Source organism: Nanorana parkeri, unplaced genomic scaffold (genome assembly GCF_000935625.1).
Source record: "Nanorana parkeri isolate BGI_ZX_2015 unplaced genomic scaffold, ASM93562v1 scaffold129, whole genome shotgun sequence".
In the NCBI taxonomy this organism is placed as follows: Eukaryota; Metazoa; Chordata; class Amphibia; order Anura; family Dicroglossidae; genus Nanorana; species Nanorana parkeri.
The window spans coordinates 1332292-1349174 of record NW_017306397.1 but is presented as its reverse complement, the minus strand read 5'-3'; the positions used below and the strand labels follow the sequence as shown (position 1 = coordinate 1349174).

The following is a 16883-nucleotide window of genomic DNA, read 5'->3' as shown; positions in this document are numbered from 1 at the left end:
GATTAGGTACCCCCAGGTTATACAATAGTGTGTATTACATACACTGTACTCTACATACATTACATTAGATTGATCAAACAACTCAATGCAAACTTCATATGTCAAGATTGTGTAAGTACAGAGACATGCTGACTTCTTGCATCCCAATTCTGTCCCCACCATTTACCCAGCCATTGCATACTAAACAATGCATGAAACTCTGTTTATGGATTGCACATAAATTTATGATAAGAAAAAGCTGGTGAATTTAGGCTGTCTCTTTCACCATGGTCTTATGGGAGGGGTAGAGTTGGTGATTACAAAAACACGTGGAGTTGCTTTCAACTGTTGGAAATGATCACAAGAGCGGTGAGGGTAGGTAAGACTTTCATGAGAAATTTGCACAGGTCTACGCTACACACATTAATTTTTAGTTTACCATGGAGTAGCCTACAGTTCACACTATTTTTAACAGGGTTCAGCAGCGTTGAGAATTATAAGTTACTGGCTGATAAAAAAAACACAGACTACATGTAATGAACTTGTACAGTACAGCCAGTTTGCTTAGCTAATGCAAGTTTATAATCATTTATATGTTGAACAAATATATATTCAGTCAGCTGCATACAGAAAACTACTTATTTGATGTGATGTGTTATCAGTGTTTATTATTTCCAGGAAACGACTAAACAATTATGGAAGATCAGGTGTGGGCATGCACAGCAAATTGGCCGCTTCAGACCATATAAGTGTAGGCTTTTCCCTCACACATTGTATCATGCATATGTATTTTCCCCAAATTTGATAAATCCGGACTAGATGAAATTTCAGATTGCATGCTGGACTGTATAAACACCTGGCATATGTGATCCAACTTGGCTTTCCATCTCTCCTGTTTAAAATGCCAGCACATTTTTATTTAAGGTTTTGGCTTCACCCATGAGTCAACTGTTTCAAAAGAGGTTTCTTACTATTAACCTTATAGGTTGGTTTACACAGTATATTAGATAATCAGAATGGCTCCATCATGATATTTTAACATAACACTGAAATACTGAGAGGTCTACTATCTATCTATCTATCTATCTATCTATCTATCTATCTATCTATCTATCTATCTATCTACTTCAGTTGTTCATGCATACCTGACTGATGAGAATTCCTGTGACAATGCCAAGCTGATGCAGGGTACCCAGAGCTCCTCTTAGTGCTGTTGGAGATATCTCTCCAATATAGATAGGCACAAGTCCTGCTGTCAGTCCTAGAATAATACAAGGGAACACAGACCCACTTTATTCATTTATTATGTTTTTTAACTTTAAATGATATGAAATGATATCAGTATATTGACTGTTTATATTAAGTAAGGGCTTCATGAATAAAGGTGTCTGAAAGAAAAAACATGAGTGTTACCCATAACTATTAGGCCCTTCCAGTCATTACCAGTGACACTGCAAATTATTGTTATTACACATTTTACCTCTATATGACAAACTTATTTTCAGTTCAATAATAATTACAGAAAAAGAAAATGTAGACAGTGGAGCACTCAGGTGTATGTAATGTACATAGCTGCTTACAGATAATTTGTGTTTAGTAAAGAAATAACACCTGAAATAGGTGGTCATTGAAGTGCTCCTGTTACACAGGTGGTCAATGTAGTCCCCCTTTACTTTGGTAGTCAGTGTTGAAGTGCCCTTCTGCCATCCTACGTTGGTGGTTAGCAGAGGCTCCCTTACATTAGTTGTCAGTGGAAGCTCAGATAATAGACCATCGGCTTTCTTTCCTGAAAGAGAAGAGGTTCCTCTAATCCTGCACTGCTGGCTGTGGCTACGCTGAGTGACATTGCTACTGGAATTATGCAGGAGATCAGTTCATTCAAGTCCTCTTGTACAGCAGCTCAATTATGCTATCAGAATCACCAAGCAGGAAACCTTGGACATTCTCGATTTGTCTGCATCTGTGCCAGACTGCTTTCACTGCCCCTTGTTACACCACTGTTGGTTGGTATATGGCAATGCAATACAATATGTGTTATTTCAGACACATTCATTAATCAAGCTTACTATGAAGTATGAGGTGTATTTTGGTCTAGCCCTCTAGCAACTTAAGTGCGAAATTATAGCTAATTATAGCTCATTTGCCTACAAACGTCAGGTGGTCATAATAAACTGGCCACTCAGTGTACATCCCTAGTATGTACTGTTTTTTTGTAACTGGCAGGTAAAAATGAAAAAGAAGTGATCTCTAAAATTGTACATCAAAAACAAATTTTCCATGTTGTGGAAATAAACTTTCAATTTTCTCTTTAGTGCTTAACTACTTTGAAAGTCTTATAAACAAGGACATTATTTATTAACTGAATGTTGCATGGTCAGGAGCTTTTGTTGCAACATCTGCAAACACCAACTGGTGAATCTGAAAGTGATCAAACAAAAACAGTGTTCTTTTTAAGTGATATAATGTTTGGGAGAACACTTATGGCATCCATCCGCTGTCCCTCATTTTAAATGAGGGACCATAGAAATCTATGGAGAACTTCCAACACCCAACCATAGGCAGAGATTGAGGAAGCATAGGCATTTTAACACTTCTAGGATACAGTGCATCAGCACAAAAATGCTAACAAATTTTGAAAAATAGTTGTGGTTAGGCATTCGGATTCAAAGTATTTTTCTCAAGCTGTAAACAGTAGAAATCTTTTATTTTGGTGGAGAATACAATAAAAGATAAAGCAGTCTTCTGACAGTCTTCTAAACCTTTCTAAACAAATCAGTAAGTACATGCTACCCATGCCCATAAAAGGTCTATATATGGTCTCACTTACCGCAGTAAAGCCCCGTTATAAGTCTGCCTGCAATAACCAAAGCGTGAGCTTGACCCAATGGAGCGAGCCCCATCAGCAGTGCTCCAATAACTGAAAGAGTATTGATGGCCATCATGGCTTTAATTCTAAAATTCAAAAGCAGAGCTGTTATCAGGGTGGCTTTACTGGAGCCAGAATAGAAAATTATTAACATAGCAATAAACCTGTTTCGCAGGGAGCATGCCTATGAATAAATCAATCATACATGTGCTAAAAACATGTCTTAAGCACATGTATGACGATTACAAATATTTTTCAGCCATAATGTTGAGCATTTACATGCTTGGCTATTACATTTATACTATTGTTGTTGTTATTATCATTATTGTCCCTTTCCCCATAATACAGCTATGAAACTTAAATGAAGTATTTCAAGTCAAACATGGAAATAACACATAGAACATGTACAAATAATATACAGGTGAAACTCGAATAATTAGAATATCGTGCAAAGTTCATTTATTTCACTAATGCAACTTAAAAGGTGAAACTAATATATGAGATAGACTCATTACATGCAAAGCAAGATAATTCAAGCCGCGATTTGTCATAATTGTGATGATTATGGCTTACAGCTCATGAAAACCCCAAGAACCCCAAATCCACAACCTCAAAAAAGTAGATTATTACATGCAATCAATAAAACAAGGATTGTACATAGAACAATATCGGACCTCTGAAAAGTACAAGCATGCATATATACTCAGTACTTGGTTTGGGCCCCTTTTGCAGCACTTACTGCAATTACTTTTGCACGATATTCTAATTATTCGAGTTTCACCTGTATATACAAACTGTTCTGTTCCACATTTTGGGACATTTTCAAGTGACCGTCTATACAGTAAAGAGAAATTTCAGTTTGAATTTTTGGATTGTAATTGGTACATTCATCATCGGAGCAATCTTGGGCAATTTTTTTTTTGGCTCAAACTGTGCGACTAAGCTAAGGCACAATGACTGAGGACTTACTTGCCAATACAAAAAAACATATCTGGGAGAGAGAGCAGCCTTAGTGTGAACCCCTGGTAATCAGGAATGTGGGGGAGCAGAATCATCTGTATTTAATAAAGGTTGAGGGGCAACATTCCACTACTTAATCATATGAAAATGATATGCCTAGTGTTATCAAAATTGTGATTGTTCAACAGACACTGAATAGAAAACAGCAGAGGAAATTAAACCATACATATAAAAAATGAGTTTCTGTGAAAAATGTAAATCCCCTCCCCCATCTGTTTGTTCAAATTCTCTTCTTTCTCCAACTAAATTTATTGTGAGGAAAACATGTGCAATTACAGATTTCACTGAAGTACAACCTAGCAGTGAATTCTAGAATTATGTTGCAACTTGTAGAACAAAGTTTCACAAAGCTCACCTTCCCAGTTTATCTGCAATCCATCCAACAAAGAATGAGGAGACTAAACCCCCCAAAGAGAATACTGATACGGAGAGAGACCAATACATAGTAACAGTAGAAGGCACAGGGACGTCTGTCATATTCGCACTCCTTTCCATAATCTCGAGGTCCAGCACTCTTGCATAGTGTTGCTCAATAACCTGTAGAAGAAAATGTGTAATTAACAAACAGTTCTAAAATTGAAATAAAAAGTTGCTATGAATAATTACAATAAAAAAGACTGAAAATCTAAAAAAGGATTGATTTGAGATCTAAAAACATTTCACCAAAAAAAACAAACCAACAAAACATGCTTGTATAAGTAGAAGTGTGGGGTAGATTTAGATATAATGATGAATTGCAGCATTTAAACATCTTTTGGAAAATGTATTCCCATGGAAATTAAAGTTTAAAGTATATCTAAACCTAAGAAAAAAAAAAGAATTTATTACAGCTTATCAGCTGGCTTTTTTCACCAGGTGATCCTGCCAGTAACACACTTTCTGTCCCAGTGTGACAAAACTCTTACTGTAACTATAGAAGAGCAGCATTATCAGCTTAGGACAGGACGTCTGTTAGAACTTTTGATCACCTCCCCATTCCTCTTCTTTATAACATAGTAAAAAGCATTTTGTAGATCTTAACACAGTTCCTTTGAGTTTTTGAACATTGAGTTAACACTGCAGAATGCACAGAACACACTCGATTTCTGGTAGAACCATTTGTATTTTTGCATTTATTGGGACAGATATAACAAAACCCTTTCAATTGTATATTTAACAGACCAAAGGGGAACAAATAAGATAAGTTAATTGTTAGAGTTGTCATATACTTTAAGGAAAAGGCTCAACTGCATAGTAAAAGCATTGCCTTGTGCATTTATCTGTAAAACAACCTTGTTTATTCTATGGGATTGATTTACTAAAAGAGTAGGTGGTGGCAAATTATCAGCTACTCTATGCAATGCAGGTAGGGCATAGCTGTTGGGAGGGACCAGCAGGGTGCTGTACATATCTTACTATACGCACCTGGTGCGTGCGTGTGTTTAGGTTAGTAAATCACCCCCTATGCCTCAGTGCTCTTCTTGAGATCCCCCCATCCTGATGGAAGCAGTAGGCTGGTTCTTGGGAGGAGTTATGTAATTATAAAAATACCTTAACAGGTGGGTGTCATTCTGGAGGAGTGGGCATTCCTAAGCAGGCTGTATTTGCAAGAACACTACCCTAGGTAATGCCCAAATGTGATGTTATTCCTCCATGACTGAAAGTACTGAAACCCAACGAATGAAAGGGACAGGCTATGGACAGTCAGGCTGGGGAGGAAAGAGCTAGCTCATGCTGGATATCCTCCAGCTAGTAAATGAGGAAGGCTTTATCTGACTTGCAGCTTCTAATATACAGTGTGAGAAGCTTACAGGGTGCAGTGAAACCAGCGACACCATACAACTGTGCAAGACTGAAGGGAAGGCAGGAGTTCAGCTTTAAGTATGGCAAGGTTGAAGACTCTAAGACAGCAGTGACAGGGGCTACTTGGTATTTGATGGTCTATGTCAGTGATGGCGAATATTTTTCAACCCGAGCCCCCAAACTGCAACGTAAAATCAATGTATTTATCTCAAAGTGCCAACACTGAAAATAAGTTTAGTATTGTGTTGCAGGTTCAGCGCTAGGGTTTAAAAAAATATTCAGCATCACTGCCTTAGGCACAATAGGGAAACACATATATTAAAATATTTAAACACTCAATAAAACACACACATAACACACACATTAAAACACACGCATTAAAACACACACATAACACACATGCATAAAAAAACACACATAACACACGCATTAAAACACACACAATAAAACACACATAACACACACTCATTAAAAAAAAACCACACACACATGTAATGAAACACACACATCACACACGCATTAAAACTCACACACACATCACACACATATCACACACTCATTATAAAAAACACACATAGCTGTATAAAAAAAAAATAATCACACACACTAAAACACATCACACACACAACTATTAACAATAAAAATGAATAATAAAAAAATTGCCCCCTCTCCTGCTTACCTGTTTTGCAGGGAGGGGGCGGCATCCCTGAGGTCCAGTGGGGCACTTGGGGACTAACCTGGTGGTCCAGTGGAGGACCAGTGTGATCTGCATCTCTGGCTGATGCAGGCCATACTAATTGCTTCTGCCTGCAAGTGACTACACCAAGAGGGAGCGATTAGTACGGTCTGCATCAGCAAGTCCCTGTGTGTGTTGTAAAGTAGCATCTTGCACTCTATGCAGAAAAATATTGAGTTCAGGTGCGTTTGGAGCTAATTTCTAAACGCACCTGGACTCGTGTAATGCTTTTCTATGACTGAATGCACACCTAGACGTCCAGCAAAGTAGTAATATCTGCGTTCCAGGTCCGATTAGCCCAGTTTCACGCAGCTAAACACTTGTAAACACATGTAAATGCGACTATGCCCAGCAATAGCTAAACACAGGAAAAAGTGATCTGGGAAGCATAAAGTTGTTTATACCTAGCAGATAACTTCTCTTATCTGCAGCCGTCTAGTATGCATGAGGCCTTAAAGTGACACTAAACTCAGGAGTTGAATCTTAAAAATGCATTCAAGTACCCTAACTATTAACAACAATATAACTTATTTGTGTATCACTCGGCTGTAGATCCTCAAATCATCTCTGAATTGGTGCTGACACTGTCCTTCCTTCTGCAGGGTGGCTAGTTACTTTTGTTCCTCATGGTCTCTGTGTGTTTTGTAAAGTAGTCTGCACCCCAAGCTCGTTCTTGTGGTGAACTACAATCTCACATTTAGTTTACTACTTTGTATTGAGATTATTGAGATTGTAGCCCAGTATTCCTTCCAAAGGGTAATTGTTACACCCCTCAATGTCTCTTGTGTTCCAATGGGCACACTTTAGCTACTATTAATTATTAACATGCAGCAGCATTAGTGAATTGAGGTAGGCTCAGGTTCATAGGGTTATAACATTACAAGTTTGCATGTTCCAGAATAGCAAAAAAAGTTGCATAATTCCCTTGCACATTTGTGCTCCACATGTTAATAATTATAAACTTGGTATCTCAATAGTCTTTAGTAATGACAACCATGCCCTTTGCTTATGGATCATCGTAGGGTGGGTCAGTTATTTCCCTGTAGATTGGGCTGCAGGCTTCTCAGGTCCTCCAGCCACTTCAACAGACTTTCCATAAACTTGTGTGTATGCATGTGTGTGCACGTGTATATGTGTATACATGCAGTGAGTTCCATCTTCCAGATACAGCTCAGCACTCTGCCTTTCTCTGCAGCTATACAACACCTGTGGCAAGCTCCATTGATCTTTGAACAGTGTTTCTCAACATTGTTTTCAGTCATGGCACCTTTTAAAAGTATGTAAAATTTCGAGGCACCCCAGTCTAAAATGTAAAAAAAAGTAAATGTAAAAATGAAGAAAAAACAATGTGTAGCCCCTCCAAAATCCATACCAGACCCCTATCCCAGATAGGGGTTTGGTATGGATTGTAAAGTGGGAACCCATGCACAAACACGAATAAACCCTTGGTGTTCCCTCTTTACATGAAAATCAGTAGCCCACTTCACATTATAACCTCCCCTTTCACATCAGAATTTCACACCCCCTTCACCTTAGAGTTCCCTCTTCACATCAAGAACCCTCATCATATCATAGCCCCCCTTCACATCAGAGCCCTCATTGCCCCCTTTACATCAGAATCCTAGCATTACACAAGGAGCCACCGCATAGGGCAGAGGGCAGGAGGAAGAGCAGGCCTTGGACCGGAGTGAACTTCCATCCTTTTCTGAATTAATTCCAACCCCCCGGATTAGTCTCATCCAGTTCCATTGTGCTGGCAGCCTGCCTGCACCATGGAAAGGCATGACAATGTGCAACAATTTGGTGGCACTCCTGAGCCCAGGAAGATACCCCATGGCACACTGGTTGGAAAGGCTGATTTAATAACAGTAGAGCTAATTATGGGACAGGGAAATGTACAGGGGGACAAACTCCTGTGCACTTTCTGATTTTCTGATGTTGAAGTCTGTGCCAGTGCTTCAAAACAGTTTGGAATCAGCTTTACAACATAGCATTTTTACAATGTTTAACAGGAAGACATACTACTGTAACTAACTGAAGCCCTCTTTTTAACACTAGAACAGAATATAAGGAATTAACATCATATCTTACATTTTGTGGTGCATTAATGACTCCAATGCCATATCCAAATTGTAGTGAACCCAGAACGGCTGTGAAAACTGCAAAAATGAGGGTTCCTGTCAAATTCTATAAGACAAGAGAAATTATATGTTAGTTGACATTATAAGGATTATACTGTTTAGAGGATATACAGAATTGTTAAGTTTATGGTACCTGTGAAAAGATGCTGTAAAATCAAAGTGTTTTAAATATGATGATTCAATTAATATTTTTAATAAGCAAAAACTTATTTTGAAGTGGAGTTAAATGGGAAGTACTGGGAGAGTAAAATATACTCTTCCCAATACTTAGAGCCGGTATGGGACACTGCAGCTGTCATATGCCAGCTCTATATAACAGGAAGCTGAGCACTCATGTAACTGCTGGTTGTATAGCCCCCCTTCCTGCAGAGAGTGCTCCGTGCAGTCACCACCCCCCAAAAGGGATTCCTCCCTCTCCTCTCTGTTCCTCCAGTGCTCACTAAAGGGACAGAGAGGGGAGGGGGCACAGCTGGCTCTAGCTCTAGAGAGCCAGAGCCAGCTGTCGATCAGCCAGCTGGATGGATAGCAAAAATATTGTCAGAATCTTTCCCGGCTGCAGAGCAGCTCTGCGCTGTCAGCATATAGCGGGCAGTATCTCTGTTTACATGTGTAAAGCCAACTGTTGGCTTAACAGTGGAAGTGATTCTGGCATGTCGGGTGTCACCGGGAAGCAGGGAAAGAGACAGACGAACAGTGGAAGTGATTCTTCTTCACAGGCTGGTGAAGTGCGCCCCCCCACCCCCACGTTTTTTTTACACTTTGTTTGCCTGAAGGAGGGACCATGTGGTTCCAAAACGTTGCTTTTACAATGTGAAACGACTGAGGTCAATAAAATATTGACTGAAAATCAAGTTGGAGTGAGAGTAACTTTCTACTACTCCCCCCCCACGTCTGACACCCCCGCCTTGCTTCCTGGACTCGGCTGCTCCCCCTGCGGGCCCAGGTCTGGCATGTCCGGTGTCACCCGGAAGCAGGGAAAGAGACAGACGAACATCCATTCGCCAATCTCCTCCTTGCTCTACGTGACCGGAAGCGACGCTGATTGCACTTACGGTCCCTCAGCTGTCATTGCTCAGCTGCAGAAGCTGCGCAATAGGTTACTGCAGTGCAATCAGCTTATTTGGAGTGGAAAGCTGACATTAGGGGTCTAATTGACCCTAATATCATCTTAAAGAAAATCTGTCAACATTAGTATGCTATCACACAAGCCCCCTTATGTTATAGCAATTAAGTTAAAGATGAAAAAATAAGATTAAATAAAATTAATGTAAGAATGAAAAAAAATATTTTTTAAAGTCCCCGCCCCGCAAACGCGTGCGTATTATCATAAACACACGTCGGGTGCTCCTACATACGAAAACATGTTAGGTATCACCACGTGCGCCAGAGTGAGATAAATAATTCTAGGACCAATATTCACAGATATCTCTAAACTGATGACCTGTACGGGCCTTTAGAGCATCGCCTATGGACAATTGGACAATTGTTGTAACCTCATCTTTTATAGTTTAGGGTTTGATAAAGATTTGCGCTAATATCGTGAAATGTAAAAATTTGCAACTGCCACATTTTTTGAAAAAGCCTGAAAACACATGGCAGAAGCATGTTGCACATTTTTGTGTGCGTTCGTCCATTGCCCACAAAGTTTTATAAGCTGCCAGTCAAAACGTGCGTCTTCATGTATGCATCAAAATATGCACAATTTGCTTAAATGCGCAAATTACTGCGTGCTAAACACGTGCGTATAAATGCACAAAAACAGTGCCGCTTAGGTGTAAATCCAAGCCTTAGGGTTTATATTCTCTAATTGTCTTTTTACATTTCCTTTCTGATAGCCAAGAAACTAGCATTTTCAAAAGAAAAGCGTCACTGAAACTATACATCTCCTTAGTGCAGATTCCCAAAACTCTTAGGGGTCTATTCACCCACCTGCCATAGGCAGCTTGCAAATTGAAATAGCCAACAGGAATCTAGCAATGCATTCCTATGGTGAAATTTTTATTTTTTTTATTCTGACGCCAGCCAACGGCTCCATGTCAGAATAAAAAGAAAAAGCAGTGTTTCTCTCCTTGGCGGCCGGGAACGGGAGACTCCCGGAGCGCCCGGGAGAGTTGGGCTGCCTGGAGATCAGTGTCCCTGGTTAGCTGGTAACCAGGGACGCTGATTTCTCTGCAAGTGGCCGGAGCCAGCCGTAAGATCACGGCTGGCTCCGCCCAGCTGTCAGAAGCAGGCTGTCGGACGGCCAATGGACGGCCGCTCGGCCAGCTTCGGCTTTCATCTCGGCTCTGTCTAGGCGAAGCATATGCCTTCGGCTGGACTGAGCCGCTCGGCCGACTTTGGGAGCTGTACGGGCTATAGTGAATAGCCCGTACAGCAGCCCTTCGGTTCTACTGAACCAAAGGGGTCCTGGGGCCGAAACTAACGGAAGGATCAGCCGAAGCTACGGCTAGATCCTTCGGCTGCTTCGTGAATAGACCCCTTAATAGCTTATCTATGCACTGAAGACTATGATAAGGATTTACTAAAGGCAACTTGGCTGTTCACTTTACAAGGGAATTTGCACTTTGCAGGGAAAGTTCCCCAAAGCTTGGTGAATGTGAAGAAATATCACTTTGCAAAGAATACCCAATCATGTTTGAGGAAAAAAACTGTATTTGTTCTTGCACATGATTGGAGGATGGCTGTCAGCAGAGATTCACCTCATTCACTGAACTAAGGGGAAACTTCCCCTGCACCTTGCAATGCAAACAGCCTATTTGACTTTAGTAAATCAAGCTTTCTAACATATAAAGAATTGTTAGTGGGTGAAACAAAATAAACAGTGATTTTATATCTGTGGCACCTTTGCCATAGTTCAAAAAGCAGAGTTAATGCCCACTACAGTGCCGGGCTATAAAGTAACAAAGCTGCCAACTTGCAAGTATGCAATTCAGAAATAGTGCTTATCCATTGTAAACGTGAATGTGTTTCAGAGGCTCTGGCAGATGTACAGAGCAGAGGTTACTGTAATAACGTGGCCTCTAGTAAGTGCATTTGTGCAGGGAGCCTTTAATACAAATACTCTCTTTTGTCAAAACAGCAATTCTGAACATTTTTTGTGTGACATATATTAAGATCGTGTGAAATAGTTTGATACATAAGTGTAATCATAGCAGATTACATTGTATTGTGTGTATTCTATGTATATTACAACTTTTCACTTTTGAATTTCCCGCCTGCTGTGACGCCCGAAAACGAAACTAAAAGTCAGATGCCGGCTTTTAGTTTCATTTTCGGGCCGCGTACAGCAGAGGACGCCGCAGGCTCGCAGGGACAAGGTGAGTGTCACTTTTCTCTGCAACTCCGAGTCTAGCTCGGGGTTACCGCTCCTAGCATTGAAAATTAACCCCGAGCCAGACTCGGGATTACCGCCAGGGAGGTTAATAAACTGGACAAATTGCTATATTATTTAAGGTTTTGATAAAGCCTGAGCCACTATAAATTTGAGAAACAATTTGTGATTACTTATTCCAGTATGTCTGTGAAGTTTCTCATTCATCCAGGTCATGGTATATCTAACGTCTACCATACTATCTAATGCGACTAACAGATTATGTGAATTGGAGCAACATTCACCATATTTATTCCCAGAGAATTTTAATACAAGCCATTCTGAATTGAGAAAGCTGGTTGGATGACCAGTGAAACGTCTTCAAGAAAAATACAGTAAGTCCAGTTGCATTGACTTATTTTTTACAGATATACTTATAAACCTTATTCCAGGTTTTTAAAGCCACATGAAGAACGTGGCATGAAGGCATCTAACATTTTCAGAAGAATATCCATGGTGGCAGCATAGAACGGTGACTGGACATGACAGTTGAGATCTTTCCATTAATAGACATGCTTGCATCACCTAATTATATGCATGTTTATGGATATCAAAGATAGAGAGGGTGATCAGGAAAACATCCCAGTGCAAGCTTCTCTTAGGGAAAACCGCATCTGTTGTCCATTTGCTATTAATCATGAGATCAACTAGCAAGGGTTGTCTATGGATCTCTGCTCATAGGGACAGTGATCATCATCATATTTACAGAAAAGGACAGATTTGTTGGTACCCTTACAGCTCATGGAAACAATGCTTCATTCCTCCTGAAAAGTTATGGAATTAAAAGCCATTGACATCTTTATATCTGTATGTCTTTGTTATATCATAAGTAAAGAAAAGAAAGTGTAAAAAGAAAACAATGAGTGCTTATTTTACAAAGATATTCAAAAATGGCCTGGACAGATTTGTTGGTAGCCTTAGAAAAGAATATAAAAAATTGACATTTCAAACTAACGGTTCTCTATAATTAGTATCACACATCTTAAATCTCATAATCAGTCAGACAGCCTATGTAAATGGAGAAAAGAAGTCACTCTGCTGTTGGTATTGTGTACACCCCCACTGAATATTGGATCAGAGCAGAGGAGAGAGCTGTCTGAGGAGATCAGAAAGAAAATGATAGACCAGCATGTGTAAGGTAAAGGCTATAAGACCATATCCAAGCAGCTTAGTGTTCCTGTTACTACAGTTGCAAATATCAAGAAGTTTAAGGTCCATGAGAGTGTACCCAACCCCTCTTGATGTAGCTGCAAAAAGGAAAAATCGATACCAGATTAAAGAGAAGGATAGTGCAAGAGCCAAGTTAAAAAAAGAGAGATATGAGCTAATGGCCTCAAATGCCAAGGTACATCAGTGATCACACTATCTGTCAATTTTCGATCAGCAGTGAGCTCAAAGAAAGAAGATTCCACTATTGAAAGTAAAACTGCTTTGCTGAATTGGGGCTGCTTTGCTGCATCTGGCATTGTATGCCTTGAATCTGTACAGGGCACTATGAAATCTCACGCCTATTAAGAAATTCTGGGGTGAAACTTACTGCCCAGTCCAGAAATCTCTATCTTAGTTGCAGGACATGGGAAGTCCTACAGGATAATGACCAAGAACACACAGCTAAAAGCACCTAAGAATGGCTAAGAACAAAACATTGGACTATTCTGAAGTGGCCTTCTATGAGCCCTGATCTGAATCCTATGGGACATATATAGAAAGAGCTGAAACATACAGTCTGGGGGGGGGGGGGGGGGGGTGAGGGTTCTAACTCTTTTACTGCTGTATTCTAAACAAAATACAATGCTTCAGCCAGTGTTAGACTTTAACTTGTATGTCTGGGCAACATTAAAACAAATATGCAGTACATCTCTGCAAATACATGCACATTTCCCATTAAAAATGCCTCAAGTACAGACAAATACCTGTTGATCCTGCCAGTAATGCACGTTGCTCCTAATTTCCTGTAATGAGCACCTTTTCTCAATTGAAATCCCAAGCCAGTGTAGCCAACCCTGCCCATTTCTCCGTTTCTGGACTATAAGCTCAGTCCAGTTTTCTGATGCTGTACTGTATAATAAGCCCTGCCAAGTTATTCCCTGCTGGACTACAGAATACCCCCATCTCCTCATCTCCATAAGATAAGGTGAGTGTTCTTTAATTTAGTAGAGGAGAACTCCGACAGGGCTGAAAGAATACATTCTCATGTTTAGTTTATTAATTTGTATTGAGATTGTAGTCCATCACAGGAGCAATCTTGAAGTGGTGGCTATTTTACAACACACACAGGGACCATGGGGAACAAAAGTATCCACCCTTCAAAAGGAAGGACAGTGTCAGCACCAATTCAGAGATAACTTGATGATCTACAGCCTGAGAGATACACAAATAAGATACATTTTTGTTAATAGTTAAGATACTGGAATGCATTTTTAAGATTAAACTCCTGAGTTTAGTGTTATTTTAAGAGCTATACAGAACAAGATGGGTAATCACAAGCTTTTGACTGAACTGTCTCCAGCAATGGCCAATGACCAAATGTTTAAAAATGATTTTATTGACTACTGCATTATGTGGGTTTCAGAAAGCTCAGTGCTCACCCGAAACAAATCTTGTTTACCACTAGGAATGTTTTTGTAACAGGTTCTTAACTAACGTGTGTGTTGTCACTGGTTGCTTGTTTTGTATGTTAGGGTCACCTATGATCCAGTATTGTAACCTGACCAAAATAACTAGATATGACCTGAAGGAATGAACAGGCTGCATAACCTACAAAGAAAAGAGAACCTTTGACACAGTTACCAGCAGTGCCCAAGCCACTGACTGTTTTTGCTGTAATTTTGTTGCAGACATTTTCAGGGCAGGGTGTGTGATAGTAACAGTATAAATAATTATTTCAAAGAATAAAAGTACATAAGATTGAGACGTTGTTTGCATATTCCTTATCTTATCATTAACTTGTATAAGCATCATATAGTTATCTCACACTATGCATGTAAATCCCCTACACTGTTGTTCACCCAGCACAAGAGGAGTATGGATGGGATTTCATGGGGATTGTCTTTGGAATGTTGCTATTGTTTTGTTGATTACCCCCCAATTACATCAATCACCATTCACAGAGGTGGGATTGTTTGCATGAGCTGTTTATCTCTCAGGGGTGACCAAATGATTAGGCTGAGCAAAGCTGGCCATAAACATCAGAGACAGTTGGAAATGCATGCATGAACTGATTATGGCTGCCGATACACTGATTGTATTTTCCCATTTAGGCCACATGGACTTTTGTGATATTTTCTGCAGAGAATTTCCTTTCCTTCCGGTTGGAGAGAATTTCCAACAACAAATAAAAACATAAAAGAGTGATATGCAGTTAAATGTCTCCCCACATTCAGGGATGCTAAACAGCCTGGATGGGGGAACCCCCCTTCCAGAATATTGTATTCTGACAACGGTGGGTGTGTTGCTGTCGGTGTACCCAAACTGTTTTTGTAGCTGATCAGCTGCAGTCATTGTTTGGGTGAGAATTTTTGGAATGATTCCTTCGACAAAAGTCAATTGAAAATTGCCTTTTGTTGAATGAAGGTTTCCAAAGGGACCACATGCTGGTTGGATTTTGGCAAGTCAGTAGGACATCCACCAATGTATGGCCAGTTTAAGTCTCAATGTTTGCAGCATTCCTGTTTAGTCAATGGAGTAGAGAGGATGGCATGGCTTCACAGGGAGCAGACAGTCACAATGCTTCCTCATCTCAAGGGAATCAAAAGTGTTTGGATAAAGTTCACCAATATGTCTATTTGCTTCATCCTCCCAAGAATGGTCATATGGGATTCCTTTCTAAATGTGTCTCCATGATCCAGTTGCAAACCACCCAGTCGGGAGAACGTAATTTAATGTCTAGAATGTTTGCAATGATTGAACCATTGCTAATGATAATGAGGCTGACCATACACAATGCAATTTGTTTGTACAATCTTTATACAATCTCTCTTAGATTTTCAAAAACTATGTAATATGAGGACGCACCTAAACAATCCATTCAAATTGTATAAACTCCGAGAGGCCCTTGCACTACATAGATGAATGTATAGCTAGAGGAGATTATACATGGAGATCATATTAATATTAAACCTACATGCTCTATACAAGAATTAGGAACTGTTTTATGGATCAGCTTTTTTTCTAGTACAGGGGAGTGATCTAAAAAGAGAAAACTTACAATACCGTCAAATATTTTCCTGCAAAGCATACCATAGTTGACGGGGTTGTCTTAGACCCAAGTAGGGTACCATTTACACCAGCTGTGGTGCAACTATAAATCCCATGAGGCTTTGCAAGTCTCTGACAGTCACAGGCATGACTCCTAGAGGCAGATGCTTGATGGGATTTTTAATTTCACCACAGTCGGGGGTGATGCTGGAGTTTGCCCACCCCTCATTAAAACATTGAAATGTATCCTAAATATACAAATATTACTGCTAATTACACTCTTTAGTTCCATAGTTTGTGGCAAATACTTGAAAATTATGATTAAAATAGTAGACGCTGTGGTGGGTTTCAGAAAAACAATCAAATATTTATATATTTAATTGTGCAAGAGGACAAACGCTAAATGCAAAGTCCATCAAAGGAATGACCGTAACGAATTCTGTTTACTAAAGTCAGGCCAATACATGATGGATTCTCTGTGGTTGTTGTGAGCTCTGCACTTTGCACATAGCACTTTGCTGCTTGTATTGTTTTATGGATTAATATATTAATACATTTTCTGATTGCACTGCCTTCATAAACAAGCAATGTTCTCATCTCACACATTACTAAAAGCCCCAGGATGAGTCTGAATAAAAGTAGTGTAAAGATGAAATTACATCAACTTCTCCCTATTCTTGTATCAACGAAGACATTCATGTTCCATATTGATGATGCACCAGACAAAATATGCCCCTATTTGTAATATTATCTAATAATTAAACATAAAGAAATATAACAATTTTAAGATAT

General features: G+C 39.7%; 1 protein-coding gene across 2 annotated transcripts in view; it reads right to left on the bottom strand.

Annotated features, from left to right (window-relative positions):
* SLC2A2 (solute carrier family 2 member 2) overlaps positions 1–16883 on the bottom strand; it is a 39553-nt gene that overhangs the window by 20837 nt on the left and 1833 nt on the right. For both annotated transcript variants that reach the window (XM_018553756.1, XM_018553755.1), the window contains exons 2-5: positions 8475–8570; positions 4221–4402; positions 2807–2931; positions 1125–1240 (exon numbers count right to left, since the gene is read on the bottom strand). In XM_018553756.1, coding sequence (XP_018409258.1) covers positions 1125–1240; positions 2807–2931; positions 4221–4402; positions 8475–8570 — 519 coding nt within the window. The remainder of the gene's footprint in view (positions 1–1124; positions 1241–2806; positions 2932–4220; positions 4403–8474; positions 8571–16883) is intronic.